Below are 27,143 nucleotides of genomic sequence, written 5' to 3' on the forward strand. Positions count from 1 at the left end.
GCGTTATGTTGGCCGTCTTCCATTCATTGGGTACCGAAGCGGATTTAAAGGATAGGCTAGAAACCACTGTTAATAACTCCACAATTTCACATTTGAGTTCTTGTACATTGTATCCCTCAGATGCTGCCATCTGGATGCCACATCGGCACCCCCAGGGTTGCTGCGCAGATTCTCCTCGAGGGTCGCTCTGAACTTTTCAGCTCTCTCTGAGTTAGCCGTCTTTCTGGCATTGATGCGGGGCCTTCCAGCTGGTTGAGAGCGGTGCAGCTTCTTGGGAATCACCTTGAGTTTGGAGCAAACTAACGAGTGATCTGTACTGCAGTCAGCACTATGATAGCTGCGTGTCAGAAGGATGTTTTTGTGGTTATCACATCTTGCAATGACCACGTCTAGTTGATGCCAGTGTTTTGAGCATGGGTGTCTCCATGACACTCTGTGCTGTGGCTTGGTTTGCAAAAATGTGTTTGTAATGCACAGATTGTGGTACGTGCAAAGTTCGAGAAGACGCTGATCATTTTCATTCATTTTTCCCACACCAAAGTGGCCTGAGCAGGAAGGCCACGAGTCACGATTGGCTCCAGCTCTCGCATTGAAGTCACTCAGAATGTACAGTTGTTTGCGAGCAGGTATTTGCGCTATGGCAGCACTAAGCACGTCATAAAACTTGTCTTTTACTTCTGGTGCGGCGTACAGGGTTTTGGCGTAAGCGCTGATCAGGTGGACAGGACCGGCGCGAGTTTGAAGTATGACCTGAAGGAGTCTTTCTGATCCACCCATGACTAATTCCACCATTTGTAGAAGGGTGTTTCTGATGGCGAAGCCAACACCATGCTCCCTGGGTTCTTCTCGGGCTTTACCCTGCCAGAAAAAGGTGTAGTCCTTTTCCTTTAGAGATCCCAAATCTGCGAGACGTGTCTCTTGCAGAGCAGCAATGTCAACTTGGAGCCTGTTCAGTTCCTCATCGATGACAGTGGTCTTTGGGGTGTCGCTGATGTCCTGAAGATCTTCAGTCAGACCTGTCAACATGGTCCGCACATTCCAGCAAGCAAGCTTAAAACTTTGATGGTTTCCTTTTCTTGTTGATTTTCTTATTGGTTTGCCTGGTGCTCAGATTTCAGGTCACTTGTCAGGTTTGGGAACCTTAAGCCTAACGCACCCAGTGAGGCAGGTGAACTGTGGTGGGACAGTACCCTATTGGCTGAGGGCTGCCCAGCTTGAGGCGAGCGGTGACTGTCCAGTGAGATGCGACGATCTCTCCCACCGTCGGAGGCAACCCCTGGCGCTCGTTCTCTACGCCAATCGAGCAAGAGCTTATAACCGGTATCTGTTACCTCCCGTGTTGGTTCAACACTGTTAGCGATGCAGGAGTACCTCTCCATGCACGAGCTTGGGCGATTATTGGGACCCTGGGCTGCTCAGATGCCAGTGTTCCCCTCTCGGCTTTACTGATATAGTCCAAAGGAGAGGACAACCTCTACGTCTGGTACCAGCTCAGCTGCAGGAGTTGCTGGGTCAATGCCAGAAGTTGGCACAGAGCCGCCTTAGGACTCCCCTCCAGATTTTCTGTCAGGGTTTACTCCCTTAGCCTTGCTCCTTTCCAGGATAACCCACAAGGCAGTGGGGCATGGAGAACGTGGGTACGGTCCCACTACCTCTTGCACCTCCCTGGCGCCACATGTCCCCAAAGCTCCCTGTGACGACCTCCTCAGCTCCCCAGGACCCTCCTCCCCACCCCTCTGCCTCTCGGCGGCTACCATCACCCCCAGATCCTCCCTCCCTGCCCCCTTTTCCCCCATCCACTCCCATGTCTCCTGACTGCACCACACTGCCCCATATCAGTTCTTGTTGCCCCCAGGTCCCCCTTCCCCTGGCCTCTCTGCACCTGGCCACATGCTGCTGCAGCCCCACGTCCTCCAGGAAGGCGCCGATCTTGCAGCCCAGCCGCATCCTGGGTCCCAGCCAAAGCTACCAACTCTTCATCTGGCTACGGCCGTCCCTGGAGCCCCACAGATCTGGTGCGGCGCGTGCATGCAGGGAGCGCAGGACTGGGCCCGGAAGCCATGCAATCTGGGCCAGGACGCCGCAAGCAGCCTCCGTGGGTGCTGCCAGCCTCACAGCCGTACCAGATGCCCCCAAACCACTTGCCCACCACTGACATCCCTCGATCTTGCCCCCCGCCCTGCTCCTCATGCTGCAGCGGGTCCCTCAGCTCCAGGCAGCAGCTGGGGACGATGCTGCCTCTTACACCTGACGAAGTAACTAGCTCCCTGTAAGCTCCCTCTCAAAACTCCCTCCTGTTAGCAACCACCCTGTTCGCATGCACCCAGTCACATGCTCCCTGGTCGCTTGCCAGCAGGGCTTTAGAGCTCTGGCCTACCTGAGAGAGCCCCTCCCTCTGACTGCCGCTCCGCCAATCGGCTCGCAGCCTGAGCACACGGCCAGCCTGAGCACACGGCCCTTCAATCAAAGGGACGTGGAGAGACCCAGGAAAGCGGCCAATGGGAGAAGCAACTGTCAGAGGCAAAGCTGGCTCCAGGCACTCACACGGGAAGGATCATGGAGTCCAACCCAGGCCTGGCCACTGAAATGGGAGAGCGAACTGTATCTGGCCACCATGTCTGCTTCTGCCTGGCTGAGGATGGAGGTGAGCTGGCTCCCCCTGCATCGAGTCTGAGACGCCGCCTGCAGCGGGACCAGCAGTGAGGCCAGTCAATTCCTCCAGGGGGGCACTGACTGGCCCTGGGGTGGGATCCTGCCCCACCAGGCTGCAGAAGGGACAGGAACAGCTGTGAGGGGACAAAGTCACCTCCTGGTGCCTCTTCCTGACCATCCAGGCCGGGCACCAGCCACATCACCTCTGCAGGGAGATACGCTCGGGCCAGTGCTGATGTCGCCAAAGCCCTTTAGCTCCTATCCAAACGGAGCTGAGCATTTGGCACATATCTACAGGGCATTAGGTGCTACGTGCAGCGGGAGATGGAGATGGGTCGGGGGCTCACACAGGCCCAGCCTGGCCCACGAGCCCTGTAATGGTTGAGCTGCCACCAGCTCCCCAGTGTGGGAGGAGGAAGAAGCAGGATCTTACCTGACTGTCTTTCTGGGTAGCTGCTCTGGTGCAGGGTCCACTGGTACACATGTCCTAGAACTGTAAGGGGTCTCAGGACGAACCGCACAGCAGGAAGCTGCGCCAATTTTGAAGTTGAATATGAGGCGCCAAATATGTATTTCAGCGCTTCATTAGTAAACTATGAAGTGGCTACTTGTATGGCCTTTTTGAAGTTTTGGGCTACTGCAGACGTAGCCACGCACACCTTGCTGTGTTGACGAGAACTACCAGGCTGCACTGCCCTCTGGTGACCAAACAAAAAAGCAGTCCAGTAGCACTTTAACAGAATAATTTATTAGGTGATGAACTTTCATGGGACAGACCCACTTCTTCAGACCATCGCCATCTCATTTGCATGCTGCCGGCCGTGGCACTTCAAGAGTAATAGGAATAAGGGGATTTTGACAATTTCAGGGTCCTTTTGAAAAGGATCCTGTGTAGACAAGCTGTGCGCGAGCGAAATGCGGCACTTTTGAAGCGCTGCGGCTGGTGGCATGCTAATGAGGCACTTAATATTCGTGTCAGTGCCTCATTAGTATTTGCCGATTTCACTATTAACATGGCCATTTAGAAGTTTCCCCCAAGTGCAGACGTAGCCTAAGTAAGGTAAAGCCAATGTCTTTATACCAGACTGGATGGGTCTCCTTTCACTTGATGGGTTGCCCTGTTGAATGAATGAGCATTAATACAGCCGTTGAGTTGGAGTGCAGGTTGGGCTCCTGGCTGTGAGCGGCAGACCTGGGCTTTGCCCACCCACCCTGGTTAAGGAGGTCCCGCTGCACTGATGGTCACGCCCTGGCTGCCAGTGCCCAGTGGGAACCAGGGTTTTTGTGGGGCAGGACTCCCTGTGGGTCTGGCTGCCAGTGCTTGGGGGGGGACCAGGGTTTTTGTGGGGCAGGGGTAGGGAGTGCTAGACACCATAGCTGTGGTTACACTGTGGAACTAATTCAGGGTACTGAGATAACCTGAAATAATAACTCCATGTCTGTGAAAGGCTCCTGGTATTTTGAAACAGCTGTATCGGTGCAGGAGGAGGAAGGGACGCCTTGAAATAGTGCAGTGTTTCTGAATGTGGTGCTGTGTAGCCAGTGCCAGATCCCAAACCAGCCTAGTTTGAGATTAACTCAAGATAGGGTGTGCAAAGCGCTTCTCTGATTTTGAGTTAAGGGCACCAGGAAACCACAGCCCACAGGAGCAGGTTGCTCAGGAAGAGCCAATTCAGTTGAGGGGGGTTTGTTAATTGGTCACAGAGGCTACAGCTACATTGCGGCCATAACTTGAAGTCAGATTTGCAGACATCTCTGCAGTGTGAGCACAGCCTGAGGCTGGAATGACTGACAAGGAGCTTTGCAGGTATAACTGCCTGGGGGTAGGCTTGAACCTGGGTTGTCTAGAGCTCAGTGAAAGAGCTGCTGTAGCTTGAGCGAAAGGCCAAGGCCACCTCAGCTAAGACTCAAGAGACCCTTTGTTCCCCATGTAAGTGGTTCTGATGCCCCTGCGTGGGACAGTGACCCTCACCTAGGCGTGTTGCTTAGACCTGCAGCGCCAGGCGCCTAGGCTGGGGCGCTGGTAGAGAGCCCCTCAGCAGAGAGGTTTCCGGCTGCCCAGGCAGCGCTGGGGTAAGTGGTGGAAGCTGAGGACGTGGCCCAGCAGAGAGAGGCAGGTGGCCGAGGAGAAGCGACCGCTGGTGGCAGAGCGACTGGGGGCAGTAGGGGAGTTGGGCTCCAGGCACTTGCTGTGGGTGGAGACGAACCCGCACAAAGGGCCCTTCGACCTTGGGGCTTTGCTGACGGCAGCCGGCCCGCGGGGTGCGGTGGAAGGAGAGGGGAGCGCTGTGTGACTGGGACATTCATCCACTGCCGGGGGGGAAGCTGAGGCCCAGGACAGGGCCCAGTGTGCTGTGGGGCGGGGTCGGTTTACAATCGCATGCGTCTGAGGTGGCCGTGGTTTTTCCCAAAGCAGCGCTGGGTCCCCGTCCCTTCCAGTGGCCGCTCTGTCGTAACCCACAGACTTGGGGCATGCGAGAGGGAAGCGACGCCAGAGGCTGGGTGGGCGCTGGAGCCGTCGCTCTTTGCCAGGGGTAAGCACCACTGAATCTGGCCCTGGTTGTGGCTGACTCCAGCTGGCAGAAGGGCGTCAGTCCCCGCGTGGTACATGCGCCAGAAGGGCCGTCTGCGGCAGGGGAGCTGGCAGTTTCCAGAGCAACAGCTATGCTGGGTCAGAGCCAAGGTCCCTCACCCAGGGTTCTGTCTTCTGCCAGCGGCCAGTGCCGGGTGTACAGAGGGAACAAACAGACCAGGGAATCATTGAGTGATCCGCCCCCTGCCCATGCCCCGCTGCTTACAAACAGAGCCGAGTGCCACCCTTCTGCCCAGCCTGGCTAACAGCCATCGATGGAATTTATGAATCCAGCTCTGTTCTGAGCCCGGTTAGTGCCTTGGCCTTCACAACATCCTGGGGCAGGGAGTTCCACAGGTTAACTGTGTGCTTTGTGCAGAACTACCTCCTTGTGTTCGTGCTGTCATGTGGAGACCCCTGGTTTTCGTCTCATGAGACGGAGCCAGTGACACTCCCCTACCGACTGCTTAGGGGAGATAGAGGAGCGAACAGACGAGGAGCCCAGCCCTCAGGCGCAGAGGGACACCAAGCAGTCTAAGGCTCTCCCTCTCAGGCGGGGCCCATCAATGGAGACAGTAGTGTCCTAGGATCCAACACTGGTCTTAGGTGGGGAGGCTGCTGTCGCACTGGATGCTGGTGGTGGTTGGCGACAGGAGGACTCAAGCCAACCCAAGAACATCGGGGCCCAGCCCTGGGTCCAAACAGCGACAGAGTCACACCAGTGGCTGTGGGGGGTCTGGCCACAGCATGGTGATTGAATGCGGGCAGCTGTCCCTGGGCTACTTCCTCTTCTTCCCTTCGGCTGTACCTGAATCCCAGCATCACCTGCCCTGTCCCCGGGCACCGTGGCAGTGCCAGCAGCCGCTCAGCCTGGGCATGAGCAGCTGTTCTAGGGAGCCTCTCAGCCAGCAGATGTCTTGGTGAGTCATAGAACCACAGGGCTGGAAGGGACCTCAGGAGGTCAGCTAGTCCAGCCCCCTGCTTCAAGCAGGATCAACCCCCACTAAGTCATCCCAGCCAGGACCTTGTCAAGCTAAGAACATAAGAACGGCCATACTGGGTCAGACCAAAGGTCCATCCAGCCCAGTGTCTTGTCTGCTGACAGCGGCTGGTGCCAGGTGCCCCAGAGGAGGTGAACGGAAGACAATGATCAAGCGATTTGTCTCCTGCCATCTGTCTCCAGCCTTTGACTAAAGGCTAGGGGCACCATACCTTACCCTTGGCTAATAGCCATTTATGGACCTAACCTCCAAACATTTATCAAGCTCTATTTGAAACTCTGTTAGAGTGCTGGCCTTCACAGCGTCCTCCGGCAAGGAGTTCCACAGGTTGACTGTGCGCTGTGTGAAGAAAAATTTTCTTTGATTAGTTTTGAACCTACTACCCATTAATTTCATTTGGTGTCCTCTAGTTCTTATATTATGGGAACAAGTAAATAATGTTTCAATATTCACTTTCTCCACACCCATTCATGATTTTATATACCTCTATCATATTGCCCCTCAATCGCCTCTTTTCTAGACTGAAAAGTCCCAGTCTCTCTAGCCTCTCCTCATGTGGGACCCTTTCCAAACCCTTGATCATGTTAGTTGCCCTTTTCTGAACCTTTTCTAATGCCAGTAAATCTTTTTTGAGGTGAGGAGACCACATCTGCACGCAGTACTCAAGATGAGGGTGTACCATAGTTTTATATAGGGGAAGTATGATATTCTTCGTCTTATTTTCTATCCCTTTTTTAATAATTCCTAACATCCTATTTGCTTTACTGACCGCCGCTGCACACTGCATGGATGTTTTCAGAGAACTATCCATTATAATTCCAATATCCCTTTCCTGATCTGTTGTATCTAAATTTGCCCCCATCACATTGTATGTATAATTGGGGTTATTTTTCCCAATGTGCATTACCTTACACTTACCCACATTAAATTTCATTTGCCATTTTTCTGCCCAGTCACTCAGTTTGCTGAGATCTTTTTGAAGTTCTTCACAGTCTACTTTGGTTTTGACTATCCTGTACAGTTTGGTGTCCTCTGCAAACTTTGCCACCTCACTGCTTACCTCTTTCTCAAGATCATTGATGGACAAGTTGAACAGGATTGGTCCCAGGACTGACCCCTGGGGAACACCACTAGTTACCCCCCTCCATTGTGAAAATTTACCATTTATTCCAACCCTTTGTTTCCTGTCTTTTAACCAGTTTCCAATCCATGAAAGGATCTTTCCTCCTATCCCATGACCACCTAATTTACATAAGAGCCGTTGGTGAGGGACCTTGTCAAAGGCTTTCTGGAAATCTACGTATATTATGTCCACTGGATACCCCCTGTCTGCATGTTTGTTAACCCCTTCAAAGAACTCTAACAGATTAGTAAGACACGACTTCCCTCTATAGAAACCACGCTGACTTTTGCCCAACAAATCATGTTCTTCTACGTGTCTAACAGTTTTATTCTTTACTATTGTTTCTACTAATTTGGCCGGTACTGACATTGGACTTACTGGTCTGTAATTGCCAGGGTCTCCTCTAGAGCCCTTTTTAAATATTGGCATTATATTAGCTGTCTTCCAGTCATTGGGTACCGAAGCTGATTTAAAGGATAGGTTACAAACCACCATTAATAGCTCTGCAATTTCACATTTGAGTTCTTTCAGAACACTTGGGTGAATGCCATCTGGTCCTGGAGACTTGTTACTGTTTAGCTTATCAATTAGTTCCAAAACCTCTTCTACTGACCCTTCAATCTGGGACAGTTCCTCAGATTTGTCACGTACAAAGGACGGCTCAGATTTGGGAACCTCTGTAATATCCTCAGCCGTGAAGACTGAAGCAAAGAAATCATTTAGTTTCTCTGCAATGGCATTATCTTCCTTGATTGCTCCTTTTATATGTCTATCGTCCAGGGGTCCCACTGCTTTTTTATTGGGCCTCCTGCTTCTAATGTACTAAAAAAACATTTTACTATTGTCTTTTGAATTTATGGCTAACTGTTCCTCAAAATCTTTTCTGGCTTTTCTTATTACATTTTTACACTTAATTTGGCAGTGTTTATGTTCCTTTCTATTTTCCTCACTAGAATTTGACTTCCGCTTTCTAAAGGATGCCTTTTTATCTCTCACTGTCTCTTTTACATGGTTGTTAAGCCACAGTGGCTCTGTTTTAGGTCTCTTACTGTGTTTTTAAGATGGGGCTTAAAAACTTCCAGGGATGGAGAATCCACCACCTCTCTAATCAACGCATTCCAGTGCTTCACCTCCCTCCTGGGGAAGTAGCTTTTTCTAATACCCAACCTACTCCTCTCCTTCTGTAACTTCAGACCATTACTCCTTTTTCTGCTGTCTGACACCACTGAGAACAGTTTCTCACCCTCATCTTTCAAGCTCCCATTCAGGAAGTTGAAGGCTGCTATTAAATTACCCCTCGCTCAGGTTTCTCTTCTGTAAGCTAAATAAGCCCAAATCCCTCAGCCTCTCCCCATAGGTCTTGTGCTCCAGCCCCTTAATCATTTTTGTTGCCCTCCCCTGAACCTGCTCCAGCAAATCCACATCCTTTTTATACCGGGGGGGCCCAAAACCGGACATGGTATTCCAGATGTGGCCGCACTAGCATCAAATGCACCCTAGTATGCCGTTAGCCTTCTTGGCTACAAGGGCACACTGTTTACTCATATCCAGCCTTTCATCCACCGTAACCCCTAGGTCCCTTTCCATCGTACTGCTGCTGAGCCAGTGGGTCCCCAGCCTGTAACAATGCTTGGGACTCTTCTGTCCCAGGTGCAGGACTCTACTATTCTCCGTGTTGAACCGCATCAGATTTCTTTTGGCCCAGTCCTCCAATTTATGCAGGTCCCTCTGGGTTCACTCTCTACCCTCCAATGTATCTACCTCTCCCCCTAATTTTGCATCATCTGCATGGGCGTGTGTGTGGGGGGCAGGGGGAATAGGAGCCTATAAAGGAAACTCCCCAAATATCGGGACTATCCCAATAAGATCAGGGCGTCTGGTCATCTTTATACATGTCCCTCTCAGTGCCTGATCCCAGGAGTCTGCTACGGCTGGACTCAGAGTCCTTTAGTGCCAGCTCTGCAGCCGCAGGCTCCCAGCTCTTGACACACCAGCTAGACAGTCCCTGCTCAGAGGAGCACAGAGGGTGAGCAGAGGTCATATCAGAGACGGGTGCCCAGAAGGGAGGGAGCGCTCTGGTTGTGGCAGACAGGTGGGGAAAACCGAGGCTCGACCCTACCAAAGGCCAGGCCCATCCTGCCCTCCTCTGGGGATCTCTCCCTCTCCTCCAGGACACAGTCGGAGTGGGCTGGATGGGCAGGTGTACACGGGGGCCAGGCGTGGGACAGAGGAGACGCACACACACCTGCATGCTCAGCAGAGTTTATTCCTGTAGTGGGCTGCGGCCATGGAGGGGAAGGGAGAGAAGGGGCCCGAGTGTAACTAGCCCAGGGGCACGAGGGGGAAGGGCGTTTGCAGCTGGGGAGGTGAGAGCTGATCTCTCAGTGAGGCAGAGGACCAGCCCTTGATGCAGTAAAGCAGCTGAAAGTCTGGGGTGTTGTCTGATTGCACCCAGGGAGCCCGGTTCTTTGCACCCCAGAAGCGATGCTCCCCTGTCAGCCCGCGGTGAGCTGCTCCGGTTGCTAGGGTCGGTACGTGCACACAAAGCCGTTTTTCGTGCTACAGTCTTTATCGTTCCAGTTCTTATAACCTAGAAGGCAAAACAGAAATCACTGGGGCGGGGGAAAGGCAAGTGGGGGCGTTCCTGCCCTTGCAGTGACCCCATCCCCCAATTGCTCTCTGAAGAGAAGACCCCCCCACGCTCCTTTGCATGAGGCTGTGAGGAGGAGGAGGCTGGAGATGAACCCCCCCATGTGCTCAGACAGGAACAGGCTCCGTCATCCCCTGAGGGCTGCTGGGTGTCAGAGGGACTGGGGGAGACCCTCTCCAATTGCAATGAGATTTATGTGATGAAAGCACGACCGGGCTGCTCAGCGCTGTGCCCCACACATGCTGCCAGATGTCCCTCCCCCTGGGAGCACACAGTCTACGGAGAGAGGAGGTGGGAGGGGAAACTGAAGCCCATAGTGAGGAAGTGACTTGCCCAGGGTCATGCAGCAGATCAGTGGCAGGGCTGAGAACAGAACACTCTGGCACGTGGGAGTCGGAGGCTGGGTGACTCTGTGTGGTTGGCACTGCCCATGAAGAATGAGTCTCTCACATTCACAAGTGAGCTTTCCCTGCTCAGCCAGGTCTCCATGCTCTTGTCAGCCATTGTGATGGGACTTTCCATCCTGCTGCCCTCCCTGGCATCACTCCAGCAATACAGACAGCAGGAAGCTGCCTTACTGGCCGGCTGGGGATTCCTCTTGAGTGGGGGAACCCAGAAAAGAGACATCTGCCCAGTTCAGACCTGACCTCTCCAGCCTACAGAACAACTGGATGTGTGGCTGAAGTCTCCGGCCAGCCGGGTTGCTAGTGCCAGTGTCAGAGCAGCCCTGAGGCTTCTCTAAATTGCCATGGGGACAAAATACCCCCCTGCTGTCTCTTGAATGAGGGTAGCAAAAGCCACCAAGGCACCCACCAAAGAAGCCACACCCTACCTACATATCACCTAGCAGGTACTAGCCATGCTTTGGTCTTTCCTTTCCACTGCTCATCTGGGGCCAAATGTGCTGTGAGGTCTGCTGGTGCCTGGAGCCGAGCCTGAAACTGGGATGTGTAGGGGAAGGTTTGCTGGTGAGTTAAGGGCGTTATCTCCTGAGGGCAGCGGTGCGGGCTGAAGGTGAGCGGCAGGCTGACAGGGCAGGATGCCACCCCCGCAGAGGGCTGGTGTGTGTGGCCCGAGGTCTGTCTGGGATCCTTTGTTGGGGCGTGTGCATTTGAGCTGTCTCCTTACCCTTCTCCTTCACCAGCTCAGTACAGTACTCAACGTTATGTTCATTGTTTGGTTCTCCAGTGTTCCAAGGTTTGTAGCTATAGAGGGAGCGATCTGTCCACGTCCAGCATCTGTTCTGCAGAGACAGGGGAGAGAGGTCATGGGGTCCCGTGGGGAAGAGGCCTTGCTGATGAGCAGGGAGCCATTTCAGATTTTGCAGCGGGTGGGGGCTGTGCATGCTGTGAATGGTGTGGGGGAGGGAGTGAGAGCGGGTGGCACACTGACCCCATCTGCCCTCACATCACCTCTTTCCAGGGGCTACTCAGGCACTGGAAACCTCTAGGGGTTTTTGGCAGGTAACTCAGCAATTAGCTGAGAGGAGCCCTGGGTCTATCCAGTTGCTGCATAGAAGAAAGAAAATTAAATAAAGATTATACGCTTTCAGCTCAAATGCATTCTGACCTCTCGTGGCCAGGCACTGAGGGGACACTGGCTGTTCACCTTAACGTTTTAATATCTATTCTGATTTTGTTACTGACTCTGCGCAGAGAGACGGTTAGGACTCCTGGGCTCTCCCTCAGCTCTGGGAGGGGAGTGGGGCCTAGTGGTTACAGCAGGGGCAGATACATTCGGGCTCTATGTGAGAACATCAGAATGGCCGGACTGGGTCAGACCAATGGTCCATCTAGCCTAGTGCCTGGTCTGCTGACAGTGGCCGAGGCCAGGCACTTCAGAGAAGAGGCAATCATTGTCACCCATCCTCTGTCGCCCATTCCCAGCTTCCAGCAACAGGGGCTGGGGATGTCATTAGTGCCCAGCCTGGCCAACAGCCACTCATGGCCCTGTCCTCTGCAATCTTCTTTTGTTCTCAGTGGAACCTGGTTATAGTCTGGGCCTTTCCACCATCTCCTGGCCAAGAGTCCCACAGGACGACTGTGAGGAAATAATTGGTTTGGTTTCTTTTCAGTCCGCTGCCTAGACACTTCCTTGTGTGACCGTCTCGTGCTCTGGGAGTGAAGGAGTAAATAACATCTCCTTACTCTATTTTTCTGCACCAGTCATGATTCGCTAAACTTCTAACACCCCGTGACCCCATCACTTGTTACTCATTTCTTTTCCAATGTGAAAAGTCCCCGTCCTGTTCATCTCTCCTCACGTGGAAGCTGTTCCTTACCCCAGATCATGTCTATTGACCTTTCAGTACCTTTTCCAACTCCAGTATCTACTTTCTAGATGGGCCAATCAGATCCAGGTGCAGTATTCTAGTTGTGGGTGAACCATGGCTTTATATAAACGCAACGTGATACGTTCGGTCTTACCTATTCCATTCCCAATATTCTGTTGACAAAGATCAAAGGGGCAGCCGAGTTAGTTTGTAACTTCAAAAACAAGAAGTCCTGTGGCACCTTGTAGAATAACAGATATTTTGGAGCATCAGCTTTCGTGGGTGAAGACTGGCTTTGTCAAATGCATCAAATGCATCTGATGAAGCGGGTCTTTGCCCACGAAAGCTTATGCCCCAAAATATCTGTTAGTCTATTAGGTTGTAGCCAGACAGAACCCCCTGTTTTTGCTCTACTCCACCTTGCCTTCCCTAGCTGCTTCAGAGTACGAAAGGGGTAGAAGGAATAGCCCAGGCCTGGAACGCCCGAGAGCACAGATGGGCTTATTTTAGCCACGGCCTTTGAAGCTCCCAGAGCAAAGCTAAGAACAATGGGCGGATTAACAGCCGGGCCTCGGACTGCCCTTGGCTAATTACCATCAGTTGATTCACCAGGACACTTGTCCCAGACAGGAGGAAAATCTCCAGCCCATTAAGACACAAATGACCCCAATTGTCTCTACCTCACAGGTGTACACTACACCCTTGAACTCCTTGTGAGAACCAGTATCAGACAAGTATCGGAGAAGTAGCTGTGTTAGTCTGGATCTGTAACAGCAACGAAGGGTCCTGTGGCAACTTATAGACTAACAGAAAAGTTTTGAGCATAAGATGCTCTGATGAAGTGAGTCTGTGCTCACGAAAGCTCATGCTCAAAACTCTTCTGTTAGTGTATAAGGTGCCACAGGACGCTTCGTTGCAGTATCAGACAGTCTAATTCAATTGGCATTTTTTTTAAAACCAAGGAAGAAGCCTGCGTGACCCAATGGGCATAAAAGAGGGGTCCGGCAGACCCCCTATTTGAGCTCCAATCATCTTTCCTGCTGCACAGGAGGGTGGGGGTCTCCCCAGGTCCCTGGGGACGCTCGACTCCTGGAAAAAAAAGGACAAGGGACTTCTTCCCAAGGGATTGAGAGAGAAAAACTGGCCAAGCCACGTTGATAATGCGGGGTAAGAATAAGACCTGCGAGGTATTTTACTTTTCATTTATTTTGCACACATTCAACAAGTATAGATCTATGAATTCAACAAGTATAGACCTATGAATTTAGAACATAAGAACATAAGAATGGCCATACTGGGTCAGACCAAAGGTCCATCAAGCCCAGCATCCCATCTGCCGACGGTGGCCAATGCCAGGTGCCCCAGAGAAGGAGAACAGAAGACAAGTGATTTATCTCCTGCCATCCATCTCCTGCCCTTGTTCTGAAGGCTAGGGCACCATACTTTATCCCTGGCTAATAGCCATTTATGGACCTGACCTGCAAAAATTTATCAAGCTCTTTTTTAAACCCTAATAGAGTCCTGGCCTTCACAGCCTCCTCGGGCAAGGAGTTCCACAGGTTGACTGTGCGCTGTGTGAAGAAAAATTTCCTTTTATTAGTTTTGAACCTACTACCCATCAATTTCATTTGGTGTCCCCTAGTTCTTGTATTATGGGAAAAGGTAAATAATTTTTCTATCTTCACTTTCTCCACACCATTCATGATTTTATATACCTCTATCATATCGCCCCTCAATCGCCTCTTTTCCAAACTGAAAAGTCCCAGTCTCTCTAGCCTCTCCCCATATGGGACCCTTTCCAAGCCCCTAATCATCTTAGTCGCCCTTTTCTGAACCTTTTCTAATGCCAATATATCTTTTTTGAGGTGAGGAGACCACATCTGCACGCAGTACTCGAGATGTGGGCGTACCATAGTTTTATATAGGGGAAGTATGATATCTTTTGTCTTATTATCGATCCCTTTTTTAATAATTCCTAACATCCTATTTGCCTTACTAACTGCCGCTGCACACTGCGTGGATGTCTTCAGAGAACTATCCACTATAACTCCAAGATCCCTTTCCTGATCTGTCGTAGCTAAATTTGACCCCATCATGTAGTACGTGTAATTTGGGTTATTTTTTCCAACATGCATTACCTTACACTTACCCACATTAAATTTCATTTGCCATTTTGCTGCCCAATCACTCAGTTTGCTGAGATCTTTTTGTAGTTCTTCACAATCCCTTTTGCTTTTGACTGTCCTGAACAACTTGGTGTCATCTGCAAACTTTGCCACCTCACTGCTTACCTCATTTTCTAGATCATTGATGAACAAGTTGAACAGGATCGGTCCCAGGACTGAGCCCTGGGGAACACCACTAGTTACCCCCCTCCATTGTGAAAATTTACCATTTATTCCAACCCTTTGTTTTCTGTCTTTTAACCAATTCCCGATCCATGAAAGGACCTTTCCTCCTATCCCATGACCACCTAATTTACATAAAAGCCTTTGGTGTGGGACCGTGTCAAAGGCTTTCTGGAAATCTAGGTATATTATGTCCACTGGGTGCCCCTTGTCCGCATGTTTATTAACCCCTTCAAAGAATTCTAATAGATTAGACAGACACGACTTCCCTCTGCAGAAACCATGCTGACTTTTGCCCAACAATTCGTGCTCTTCTATGTGCCTTGCAATTTTACTCTTTACTAGTGTTTCTACTAATTTACCTGGTACTGATGTTAAACTTATCGGTCTATAATTGCCAGGATCTCCTCTAGAGCCTTTTTTAAATATTGGCGTTATATTGGCCGTCTTCCAGTCATTTGGTACCAAAGTGGATTTAAAGGATAGGTTACAAACCACTGTTAATAACTCCGCAATTTCACATTTGAGTTCTTTCAGAACCCTTGGGTGAATGCCATCTGGTCCTGGAGACTTGTTACTATTCAGCTTATCAATTAATTCCAAAACCTCCTCTAATGTCACTTCAATCTGAGTGAGTTCCTCAGATTTGTCGCCTAAAAAGGCTGGCTCAGATTTAGGAACCTCTGTAACATCTTCAGCCGTGAAGACTGAAGCAAAGAAATCATTTAATCGCTCCGCAATGGCACTGTCTTCCTTGATTGCTCCTTTTATATCTTTATCATCCAAGGGCCCCACTGCTTTTTTAGCAGGCTTCCTGCTTCTAATGTATTTAAAAAACATTTTACTATTGTTTTTTGAATTTTTGGCTAGCTGTTCCTCAAACTCTTTTTTGGCTTTTCTTACTACATTATGACAGTTAATTTGGGAGTGTTTTAACAAGTATAGATCTATGAATTAGAGTGTATGATAGCTATTTGTAATCAAAGTATAAACCTTGCAACAATTGTAACCACAAGAGCTTAACTTGCTAGGTAAACAAACAAAGCAACATTGTAACACTAAGGCTACGTCTACACTAGCCCCAAACTTTGAAATGGCCATGCAAATGGCCATTTCGAAGTTTACTAATGAAGCGCTGAAATGCATATTCAGCACTTCATTAGCATGCGGGCGGCCACGGCACTTCGAACTTGATGCGCCTCGCCGCCGCGCGGCTCGTCCCAACAGGGCTCCTTTTCGAAAGGACCCCGCCTACTTCGAAGTCCCCTTATTCCCATCTTCTCAAATTTCGAAGTGCCGCGGCTGCCTGCATGCTAATGAAGCACTGAATATGCATTTCAGCGCTTCATTAGTAAACTTTGAAATGGCCATTTGCATGGCCATTTCGAAGTTTGGGGCTAGTGTAGACACGGCCTAAGAGATTAACTAGTTAGATAAATAAACAAAGTAATTGATTAAGTGGTAACCTGACTCCTCCTGTTACTGTGCAAACCTGAACACAAAACAAAGAACCTACCTGCTTTTCAGCAGCTCTCAGCCTGGTCACTAGTGAGCTCTGCCCTGGCAGTTGAAATCTCATATTAATACAAGGGCATAGTGGCATCTCACCAGACCATCAGCTAACAAAGGTGCCACAGGACTTCTTGTTATCTTTTTAAGTGTTTTCTTGATGATCTAACAATCGGTCAGTCCCTTTGCCTTTTGCTATTCTCAAGCACCCAGGCTCTCTCTGTTTGCAAACTAACTCCCTCCTCAAAGGCAAAGCTGGAAAGCCCGTCACAGTTAAAAGCTGTGTCTGAAGCTAGGGTAAGCACTTTGAGCAGACCTCAAATGTGCAATCCAGGTGTTTGAAGTTTAGGGGAGGTCTACTGCCTCTCTTCATCCCCCTTACATGGTGCCCTTGGTGATAAGGTACCACAGAAATACTGAAACCCAATACAGCAGTGCCCTGTTCAAGCCATGGGAGAGACAGGGCTGTGGGTATGGAGGGGCCAGCTTGGGGAACAGCCCCTGGAAAGGCTGATCTAATAGTAACACTTAGCAGGAGAACTTGATCATGAAAACTCTGTAGCCCACATCTGTTAAAAAATACGCCCAACAGAAATTCCAGCGTACGGGCTTGAGAAATCTGTGCACTGTGAAGCAGAGTCACTCTGGAGTGTGTTCTAGTCCCTAACCTGAGGGGCACGGCCCACCAAGGGGCACTGGTGGTGTTAATGTGGTGATTTCACCCTGGGTGAGCACAGTAGACGTGTGTCTGTGATGGAGATGCTGGACAGCTCAGGGGATGGGGCATGGGGCCTTTTCCCTGCTTGTGGGCTCAGCACCGGTCTGACCCCAGATTAACAGCACTGGCTAGCTCTGTAGAATCAGCCCAGGGGATATGGGTCCCTCTCACTTTAGGGCTGCTGGCTCCGGCCTGGCCTCAGCTCCCTTGAGGGACTAGCCGGCAGCCTTTGCCAGAGGAACAGGGGGAGCTGGATGGCTGAACAGACTGGAGAACAACACCCAGAGCCTCTTACCCCTCCTGCTCCGAGTCCAGCCCAGCCTCCAGTCTGGTGCAGGGGTTCCAGGGCCTGAGTCTGTGGCAGCTGCTCGGGAGCCTCCTGAGAGGCACAGCTCAGGCTGAGCTCGGTACATTTGCAAATAGGACGGTGTGACAGGACTGCCCCCCTTAACCCCGATGCTTCTTTCCTGTTTGCACAATGGCTACTCCACCTCCCCAAGATTTCTTCCCAGCCTGGGACCAGTCCCCCTCCTGCTCCCTGCCCTATGGCGCTGGGGCTCTCCTATGTAGAAGCAGGCAAGGGCAGGATTACCCCAAGCTGGGCGTCCGGCAGTGTTGGGGCAGTGCAGACTTCAAGCAAGAGCAGAGCCGCAAGCCACGGGCAGGGAAATACTGCTCGGGAACGTGGCGAGGGGGAGTGGGTGGGACTGTGGGGTGCAGGGAATGAGGGGGCTTGGCAGATTGCTGGAGCTGATCACTCACCTCCTGGGGGTCGTGGAGTCCAATCCAGACGTTGTCCTTGAAGCCTGCCTCCGAGATGCTCCTGGCCACCATTTGCCCTTCTTCCTCACTGAGAATGGAGGCGAGATGGGCCCCGACGTGGTAATACTGACACAGCACCTGCAGCAGAGACATCAGCGAGGCCCGTCTCCCCTGCAGGAGGACACCGCCTAGCCCTGGGTGGGGTCCTGCCCCACCAGGCCGCAGCAGGGGCAGGGGCAGCTGGGAGGAGAGAAAGTCACCTCCCGGTGCCTCTTCCTGAGCCCCCAAGCCGGGCACCAGCCACGTCACCTCTGCAGCCCCACCCCACCCCTGCAGGGATACGCTCTGGGACCAGAGGTGGTGTCACCCAACCCCTTCACTCCCTGCCCCTCCTGACTAACCCACCATGCCCTGTTCCCGCCTGAGAGGATCCTTGTACCTCAGCCTCTGACCAGGTCTTCTTCTCGGGGAAGAAGGCATAGTAGTATTCTCTGTAGTACCGCCAGTCTTGGAAACAGGACGCGGCCCCTGCTCCTGAGCCGAGAGAAGGGATGGGACGGGGAGAGAGGACACCGTGGTGAGAGGCGAATGGAACAGAACTGCGGGGTCTGGTCGCTCTGCCTCCTGCAGACTCCCCTCAGCCCCATGAGTGTCTCTCCCCCTGCCAACTGGCCCCTTTCGCCTATGGAGAGTGTGGCCGAAGTCACTCGGATCAAAGAGCTGCCACTGCCTGACCCGCTTGTCTGTGGCACAGAGACTGGCCTGTGGGTTATTACCACTCTCGCCTCGCTTAGAGAGCTGGGCTGCCCACAGGGAAGATGGACACTTCCTATCTTCTGTGCAGGAGACCTGGGGAACCTGATGAGGTTGGGGGCAGGGAGGTCATAAGGCAGTTGAATCAGAGTACACTTATCATAGAATGCTAGGACAGGAAGGGACCCTGAAAGGTCATCGAGTCCAGCCCCCTGCCCTCATGGCAGGACCAAGTACTGTCCAGACCATCCCTGATAGACATTTAACTAACCTGTTCTTAAATATCTCCAGAGATTGAGATACAACCTCCCTTGGCAATTTATTTATTCCACTGTTTGACCACCCTGACAGTTAGGAACTTTTTCCGAATGTCCAACCCAAACCTCCCTTGCTGCAGTTTAAGCCCATTGCTTCTTGTTCTATCCTCAGAGGCCAAGAAGAACATGTTTTCTCCCTCCTCCTTATGACACCCTTTTAGATACTTGAAACCCGCTATCATGTCCCTGCTCAATCTTCTCTTTTAAAACTAAACAAACCCAATTCTTTCAGCCTTGCTTCACAGGTCATGTTCTCTAGACCTTTGATCATTCTTGTCGCTCTTTTCAGGACCTTTTACAATTTCTCCACATCTTTCTTGAATATATTTAGCGGTGGGGATATAGACACTGTTCTTGTGGATGCTCCAGGACTGGCGCACCCACATTATAAAAGAGACTGGGTGTTCTACCTCCCTGATCAGCTCCCCCGGCCGTACCTCCCACCCACCAACAGATCCCGCCAACCAGCTCCTCCTCCTCCCACCAGTCCCTCCGAGCTGTGGGGGATCCCTTGTTCAGAGCTACTCAGAGAGCGCTGGAAGAGCGAATTCGGGGTGTGCAGAACAGGGGGCAGGATGAGGCAGAGTGCGGGGGCCGGACTGGGGAAAGGGATGCCGTGCAGGGTGGGGAGCTGTGTCGGGGGTGGGGATGTGGAGTACTCCTGGAGGACAGGTGGGCTCCCAGAGGGCTGTGGAAGAGCAAACGTAGCACCTGCTCTGTTAACCGCAGAGCAAAGAAGATCTTGTAAATTATAGACCAGTAGCCTAACTGCAGCACCACGTTATGAAACAGTCAGTTTTAAGCCTCTAGAGCAGCGATGTCCAATAGGAATTGAATCATCGTCCTTCTGTATTCACCACAGCCCCCACCCCAGTTCTAAATAAATGCCCTCACCCTTCCTTGAAGTAAATTCCCTCCGCCAGAGCTGCACTCCCCCAGCCCTTCCCGCCAGGGCCAGGGTTGGAGCCACTGGAGCCACCACTGGGGCCACCAGAGCCGCCACGTCTGTCTCCCGCATTTAAAGGCTCGAAGAGCCAAATGCGGCTCCAGGGCTGGATTCAGCACCCCACAGTGTCCTGAGAAGCAAACGTATTGGACAGCGCAGATCTCGAGGGTAATTGGATGATAAGTAATAGCCAGCATGGACCTGTGTTGGTGATATCATGGCAAGCCAACCTCATTTCCTTCTTTAGCAGGGCTACGAGCCTTGTGCGGCTGGGGGAGATACAGACTTGATAGAGCTTGATTTTAGTACATCTTTTTACAGTCCCAAAGGACGTTCTCATAAGCAAACTATGGAGATGTGACCCAGACGAAATTCCTGTAGGGTTGATGCACAACTGGACGCTGGATGTGGATACACTGGAGAGGGTCCAGCGGAGGGCGACCAAAATAATTAGGGGGCTGGAGCATATGACTTATGAAGAAAGTTGAGGGAATTGGGACTGTTTAGTCTACAGAAGAGAAGACTGAGGGGGGACTTGATAACAGCCTTCAACTTACTGAAGAGAGTCTGGAGAGAGGCTGTTCACAGTGGTCACGGATGGCAGAACACAGAACAATGGTCTTAAGTTGTGGTTGGAAAGGTCCAAGTTGAACATTAGGAAAAAAAAAGCAGTCAAGCCTTCTGCCCTACTTCCCCCATTAGGAAAAACTTTTTCACTAGGAGGGTGGTGAAGCATTGGAATGGTTTACCCAGGGAAGTAGTGGAGTTTCCATCCCTGCAGGTGTTTAAGTCTCGCTTGGACAAAGCCCTGGCTGGGCTGACCTGATGGGTTTGGTCCTGCTTAGAGCAGGGGGCTGGACTCGATGGCTTATTTAGGTCTCTTCCACCTCTATTGTTCTATGATTCTATCAACTGATTGAAAGGCCCTACTCAAAGAGTGTTTTTTCTTAAATGGGGTAACATGTCTAGCGAGGTCCCTCAGCAGTCTGTCCTGGGTCTGGTAATACTCAACTTTTTTGTTAATAATTAGGACTGCAGATGTGATGGATGACACCCAGCTTGGAGGGGTTGCAGGCATTTTGGAGGACAGGATTAGAATTCAAGTGCCCTTAACTAATTGGAGATTAAAGCAGAAATCAGCAAAATGATTCCCAATAAAGACAGACGCAAAGTACTTAGGAAGAAAAAATCAAATGCCTAACTACAAATAGAAAATAACTAGCTTGGCAGTCGTACTTCTGGAAAGGCTCTGGAGATGACTGTGGATCACAAATTAATTATGAGTCAACAATATGATGCAGACGACAAAAAGACCGATATCATTCTGGGGTGTGTTAACAAGAGTATTGCATGGAAGAGTCAGCAGGTGTTTTTCTTGCTCTGCTGAGCCCTCTTGAGGTTTCAGGTGGAAGTGCGGGGTGCTGCACTTTAAAAAAGATCTGAATCATGTGTAACAGAGAGAAAGCCGTGCTAGTCTACATACTGTCAAAACAAACAAGCAGTCCAGTAGCACTTTAAAGACTAACAGAATTAGTCTTAGAATTAGAATTATAAAGTGATGAGCTTTCGTGGGACAGACCCACTGAATAATGTAGAGTGATTCCCAAGGAGGATGGCAAAAAAGGTTAAAGTTTTCGAAAACCTGCCCTATGAGAAAGGGTTAAATACTGGGGAAGTTTAGTCTCAGGCAGGGCTGCACAATAGTATAGGGTGGGGAGCCAGTCCAAGAATCTATAAAGTGGTCCAGGGCTGCGCCCTTCCATGATGTTTATGGTGGAGGTGCAGGGCCAAGGGGTTTGGTCTGTAATACACCCAAATCTCATGGAGTTGGAAGAGACCTCAAGAGGTTATGGAGTCCAGCTCCTCACCCTCTTGGCAGGACCAAGCACCACCCTTTTTTTTTTTCCCCTTGCAAATCTATTTGCCCCAGATCCATAAATGCCCCCACAGATGGAACTCACAACCCTGGCATAGGAGGTCAGTGTTCAACCCACTGAGCTATCCCACCCCCACCTAGAACAGGCTCCACTGGCTGTATTTTGCCCAGCTCTTCTCCAGTGAGATGACGACTGAGGGGAATCTGGCAACCGAAATATGTGGAATTTGCATTTTTTACATCTGTTTTGTGAAAAAATAAAAACTTCCATTAACTACTGACTAACTTCCACAAACAGTACCAGTCTCACGCAGTGCACGCAACCTCCCGTCTCATGGCTGTGCTTTAGATTTACATGCACAAACATTCTCCAATAAACCACTTCCAGTGTGTACCTCTTACTCAATGGAATATCGGGGTTCCTGTCTTAATGCATCTCAAATTTCCCTTCAGCCTCCAGAGGGGAGCAATGTTATGAAAAGATGCCGAACACTTTAAAAATCACCTCTAAAAACTGTGTCACTGCGGTTTGCGAGGACGAGTGACACATTCATGGTAATGCCCTGTTCCGTACAGTATGTGGAATGGCTGCAGATTATGTTGAAAGGCAGACAATTGTAAAACATATGAAGCACTAAACAAAACTTGCATGAAAAGATATGAAAACAAGAGGTCGAAACATTTGGGTTACCAATGATGGTAGCCAGACAATGCATGGAGACTGGATCAGTCTATTGTTTTACGTCTGTAAATATATATCGAAAAAAGACTGTATTCAATGGGTACCTATATGTACTGTGGCTAGGGAAACAAGAGTTCAGCTTTTAATTACAACCATAGAAAACCACAGATTTTTCTTCTTCTGAGAATTTTTGACTTTGGAAACTGAGATCCCTGCTGAGAACAGTTTTCACATAAGTTGAGGGTGGGTGACCTGTATTGGGTGGGACTGTCCTGTATTTGGGACGCCCAAAAGGCATCCAGACTTATTTTTTAAAAGGGACAAATTGTTCCATATTTTGGCCCTTGGGAGCTGGGGGTAGGGGTGGGAGCGCCTGTGGCTGCCGCTTCCCTGAGGCCCCAGGCCCAGAGTGCCCACAAGTCACCAGTCCCCCAGTGCTCTGTTCCAGGACCTCCTGCGGGTCTCCAATCTCCTGGGGCTTGGGCGACAGGGAGCGCCGGTTCCCCGGGGCTTGGTGCAGCCGGGAGGAGCTGCCCGTCCCCCCATCTCCCTGTCCTGTATTTGGGACAGGGAGATACGGTTGCCCTGGTTAAGGGGTGTTATATCCACAGCAAGGGAGTTAAGTTAGATATTAGGAAAAACTTGCTCCCCCTCAGAGTAGTTCAGCTGGGGAATCGGCATCCAAGGGAGTTTGTGGGTTCCCCTTCACCGGAGGTTTGAGGAACCGGCTGGAGAAACACCATGCAGGGCTGATGCAGAATTACGGGGTCCTGCGTCACTGCAGTGGGCTGGACTAGGGACCCCTGGACGTCCCTTTGAACCTGAGATTTCTGCACCCCTCTGATAGCTGAGGGCCCAGAGAGGGAAGGGAAGGCAGAGATCTACTGACTGACGGGTGGGGGGAGGAATTAGGCACCTGGGGAGTAAGTGCAGAGATCTGTGAGGATACGGAAAGACGGGCGCGGGGGAAGGGGAATAGTCCATGGGTCCCAGGAGCTTCCTTTGGAGGACAGGAGGAGGGAAGGGTTTGAATTATCCAAGGAAGAGGGATCAAGCTGATGAAGAGGGCCTGTTCTGAGCCCAGTGAAGAGAATGGGACGTCACTCATGTGGGACGTATTCCCGCCTTCTGTTCCCCGGCTGGGAGTAACCCTTCGCACCCTCGTCAGGGATGTGACTCCTGAGCAGCAGCAGGAGACAGAGGAGGGTTTAGCTCCCAGCCTGGTTCTCGCTCCCAGCCCCAGCAGGGCTCAGGGATTCCCTCTGCTGTCAGAGCTGGGGCAGTAGGAAGCAGCCTCTCCCCTCAGGAAGGTGCTGAGCTGCTGCCTGGGTTCTGGATTGATGGGCTGGCTGCGGCAGAGGCTCTGGGGACCCCGCTGTGGTGTCTGGTCCCCCATGAAAGGGCTGTGGAGCCCTGAGTGGAATGAGTTTGGTTCCCGTCGATGGCTACAGAACCTGGGGTCTCCTGGTCTTAGGGGCCGGGCCGGGACTCACCTTCCACGGAGGGGCTAAACATCAGGAAGCCGAGGAGGCCGAGGCTGAAGCAGGTGACTGGCCCCATCTTCTCACTTCCCCTGGGGGAAACACACATGGGAGATGAGGCCCTGAGAGCCTGGAGTGACCTTCCCCCTACCCATGAACCAGCCACTGATCCCACCCTGGGGCCTCCTCCCCATTAGTGGGGGTTTGAATCTAGCTCATATCTCCAGCTTCAGGGACACTGAGTGTTTGGGAACCCGACACCGTTTGGTGGGTAGGGAGAGAGGGAAGGACGATAAATTCCACACCCCGCAGTGTGGGCTGGGAACCCCCTTGCACCATGGCTGGGAGAAGGGGTCCAAGGGGAGAGCCGCCCTGCGGAGGGATGTTGCAGCAGGGACGGGGCACAGGGCTGGGTGCTGGGCCCAGCTGTGGGAGGGGCAGGGCACTCAGTACATCCCCGCAGGGCGTCAGGTGCCATGTGCAGTGCTGTGCTGGGGGAGATGGAGATGGGTCAGGGGACTCACACAGGCCCAGCCTGGCCCCCCAGCCCTGCAATGGGTGAGCTGCCACCAGCCCCACAGCGAGGGAGGAGGAAGAAGAAGGAGGAAGCCGGGGTCTCACCTGACTGTGTCTCTGGATAGCTGTTCTGGTGCAGGGTCTGCTCAAGTGCAGCTGCCTGGGGCACCGGTGGGCCAGGGGCATTTATAGAGCAGTGCAGGGCAGGGAGCCAGTAGTCAATACTGAATTTGCAAATCTGTGCACAATCCTTTACTGCTCAGGCAAACAGGTAACAAGAGCCAGGACGCTCCTGCCAGCTGGGCTGTGACCAGGAGCAAGCAAATAAAAGCTGATCTCTGACTTTGTTTGCCAGCGCTGAGATGTGGGTGGCTTCGCGTTGCCAGATGTGGGACAGTCCCGAATTTCTGTGACAAGTCCCGCCTCCTGCGGTCACACAAAAATGTCCCACAGGCCATGGAACCTGTCATGGAAATTGGCAGGCCCCAGCTCTGCATCCCAGCCAGCTCCCATCTGCGGGAGCCCAGGCTGGGGGAATGGGGGGACCCCGGCAGCCCCGCAGCTGGGAGTTGGCTGGGGCATGGAGCTCTGTTGGCAGCCCCATTCGCAGCAACCCCGGGTGGGGAGATCCTGGCAGTTCCGCGCCTGGGAGCTGGCTGGGTCACAGGGTCCCTCTCCCCCCAGCTGAGCGCAGTCTCCCAGTCGTGGAGTTTCCCAGCTGTGTGGCTGCTGGGGTCCTGTTTGCTCAGCCAGGGATTCCATGCTTGGGGCTTCCTGTCCAGCAAACCCTCCCCAAAAACCTCACAGACGCCCTTAGCTCACGTGGGATAGTGGGGAGCATAGGTACTTTCCAGGCAGTTGATCTGGGTTTGATTCTCAGCCAATGCACCAGTTGTGCCACCATGAGGCTCTGCTTGCTGGCGTCAGGGACAGGACCTTCGAGCACAGAGTCTAAAGCCCTGCAGTGTCCCCATGAGCTAAAGTTCAGCTGGCTCTCAGCCAAGTTTGTAGAGCAGAGACTTCACTCACCTCAGCTGGGGTCTCAGTGCTTCTGGGCACTACATGTCAGAGGGTTCCCCGGGCGATAGCCAGGGTGGCTGGCAGCACGAGGAGAACGGACGGCAGGTGTTGGGGCCTCCTGTACTTTCCCTGACCTGTTTGGGAATAGCAGGGAGGAGGAGCTCTATGGAATGTGTTAATGGGCTGTTTGGAGTTAAGGCTCCAGCTCCCCGGTACCTGTTTCTCTTTGCTGATAACGGTTTCTCTTGGACGAGTGGTTTACGATTCTCTACCTAATTGCCTCTGGCACTGGGCTTTGTTTGTGTCAGGGTATAAAATACCAGAGTTGGCTGCATCAAGCCTCTCAAGAGCGCTCAATAGAAGGTAAGGCGGATACCTGTTACAAAATCTCCCCGCAGGGGCTTGGGACTGGAGTGCCGCCGGCCGTCAGGGTAAGGGGGAGCTACGGGTTCCGTCTTTGTGGAGCGGCTAACATTCTGTGTCTGTCTGTTTGTGTGTGTCTTTGTCTATTAGGCCTGTCTTGTGTGTCACAGTCCCAACAGGGCACACCGGTGTCTCTAGTGAGGCAGCCATGCACCGGACCCCCTGTGTTCGGACGCGAAAAGCTGGTGTGGTGCCGCTACTCTCTTTCGGCACACGGAACTGTGGAAAGCCTTGCTGCCTCCCTCCGTTTCTGTTCTGAAGAAAGACTAACCATTAAAGATATCCCTAAGTCCGGGCAGACTTAACTCCTGCCACGATGTTTCCAGGCGCCAGGACGCAGATGTCCTGCTGGGCTGGAGCGGGTGCCGGGAACCACCCCCCTCCCGCGAGCCAGGTGAATTCCGGTTCAGTGCCTCGCATGCCGTGAGCCAGGCGAGCTCCGGTTCAGTGCCTCACAGGAGGAGAGGGGGAGGAAAGATCTGGCGAGCCAGGTGGACCTCAGTCCAGTGCCTTGCACCCTGTAAGCCAGGTGAACTTCAGTTCAGTGCCTTGCAGGGAGAGATCTTGCGGAGCAGGTGAACTTTGGTTCCATGCCTCGCACCCTATGAGCCAGGTGAACTGCGGTTCATGCCTCATAGGGAGAAAATAAATTATGGGGATAGGTCAGTCTACTTGCAAGATTTTAGATAAATGGAATTGGTATACCAGAAATGATCCTTTGAAGCACTTTCCTCCAGAGGGTACATTTGAGTTAGAAAAAGACCCCCCCCCAAAAAAAAACAGAAAAAGAAAAAAATGAAAAAAAAGACCCCCCCCCAAAAAGACCCCCCCGCAAAAAAAGGGGGAGGGGAATTATTTCTGTCCGGAGGGCATTAGAATCAAAAGGTAGTAAAAATTTCTCAAACACAAGTTACTGGGAGTCAGGAATAACGGAGCAGGTGCATCTGGGCTGTGAGAAACAGCTGATGGAACAAAAACCCAGACCATAAGACCTTGAAGAAACTGCCCAACTCCGAAAGCTGTTAGTTTAACTCTTTGTGGTACAGAGTGTAGTCATGCAAGCATTTATGTTGCAGTATATGTGTATCTGTCATGGAGTTTTGTTTAAATTAATTGTCTTGCTAACATGGAAATTGCCAGGCCCCAGCTCTGCATCCCAGCCAGCTCCCAGCTGCGGGAACCCTGGCTGGAGGAATGGGGGGACCCTGGCAGCCCCACAGCTGGGAGTTGGAAGGGGCATGGAGCTCTGCCAGCAGCCCCATTCACAGGAACCCCGGGTGGGGAGATCCTGGCAGTTCCGCGCCTGGGAGCTGGCTGGGTCACAGGGTCCCTCTCCCCCCAGCTGAGCGCAGTCTTCCAGTCGTGGAGTTTCCCAGCTGTGTGACTGCTGGGGTCCCATCCCCTGGGCCAGGAATCCCGCTGCCGGGGCTGCCTGTCCAGGAAACCCTCCCCAAAAATCTGGCAGCCGTAGGATGGCTGGAGGGGTCCCCCGGGCCCTGGCCCGGCTGGTTCAACTCATATC

The 27,143-nt window shown here is 51.9% G+C and overlaps 1 protein-coding gene across 2 annotated transcripts; it reads right to left on the bottom strand.

The window, feature by feature from the left end:
- Positions 1 to 9,596: 9,596 nt before the first annotated feature.
- Positions 9,597 to 25,327, bottom strand: LOC142007546 (C-type lectin lectoxin-Thr1-like). 2 transcript variants are annotated; one of them, XM_074984224.1, is made up of 7 exons: positions 25,208 to 25,265; positions 24,284 to 24,482; positions 23,675 to 23,754; positions 18,047 to 18,141; positions 17,608 to 17,745; positions 11,127 to 11,241; positions 9,597 to 9,938 (listed from the first exon to the last, which is right to left on the bottom strand). In XM_074984224.1, exons 3-7 carry the CDS (start codon positions 23,739 to 23,741, stop codon positions 9,871 to 9,873), a joined length of 483 nt encoding a protein of 160 aa, XP_074840325.1. In that variant the 5' UTR covers positions 23,742 to 23,754; positions 24,284 to 24,482; positions 25,208 to 25,265; the 3' UTR covers positions 9,597 to 9,870. The 2 variants fall into 2 exon arrangements, with proteins under 2 accessions (XP_074840325.1, XP_074840326.1); XM_074984225.1 differs by lacking the exon at positions 24,284 to 24,482 and having other exon boundaries at positions 25,208 to 25,327.
- Positions 25,328 to 27,143: the final 1,816 nt, after the last annotated feature.

Source organism: Carettochelys insculpta, chromosome 1 (genome assembly GCF_033958435.1).
Source record: "Carettochelys insculpta isolate YL-2023 chromosome 1, ASM3395843v1, whole genome shotgun sequence".
Taxonomy (NCBI): Eukaryota; Metazoa; Chordata; order Testudines; family Carettochelyidae; genus Carettochelys; species Carettochelys insculpta.

Excerpts from the sequence above, each read along its gene's own strand:
- LOC142007546 (XM_074984225.1), bottom strand. The coding sequence starts at position 23,741 with ATGGGGCCAGTCACCTGCTTCAGCCTCGGCCTCCTCGGCTTCCTGATG. Across the intron at positions 18,142-23,674 it reads GTTTAGCCCCTCCGTGGAAG|GAGCAGGGGCCGCGTCCTGT; the intron begins GTGAGTCCCGGC and ends CTCTCGGCTCAG. Across the intron at positions 17,746-18,046 it reads AGACCTGGTCAGAGGCTGAG|GTGCTGTGTCAGTATTACCA; the intron begins GTACAAGGATCC and ends TCTCTGCTGCAG.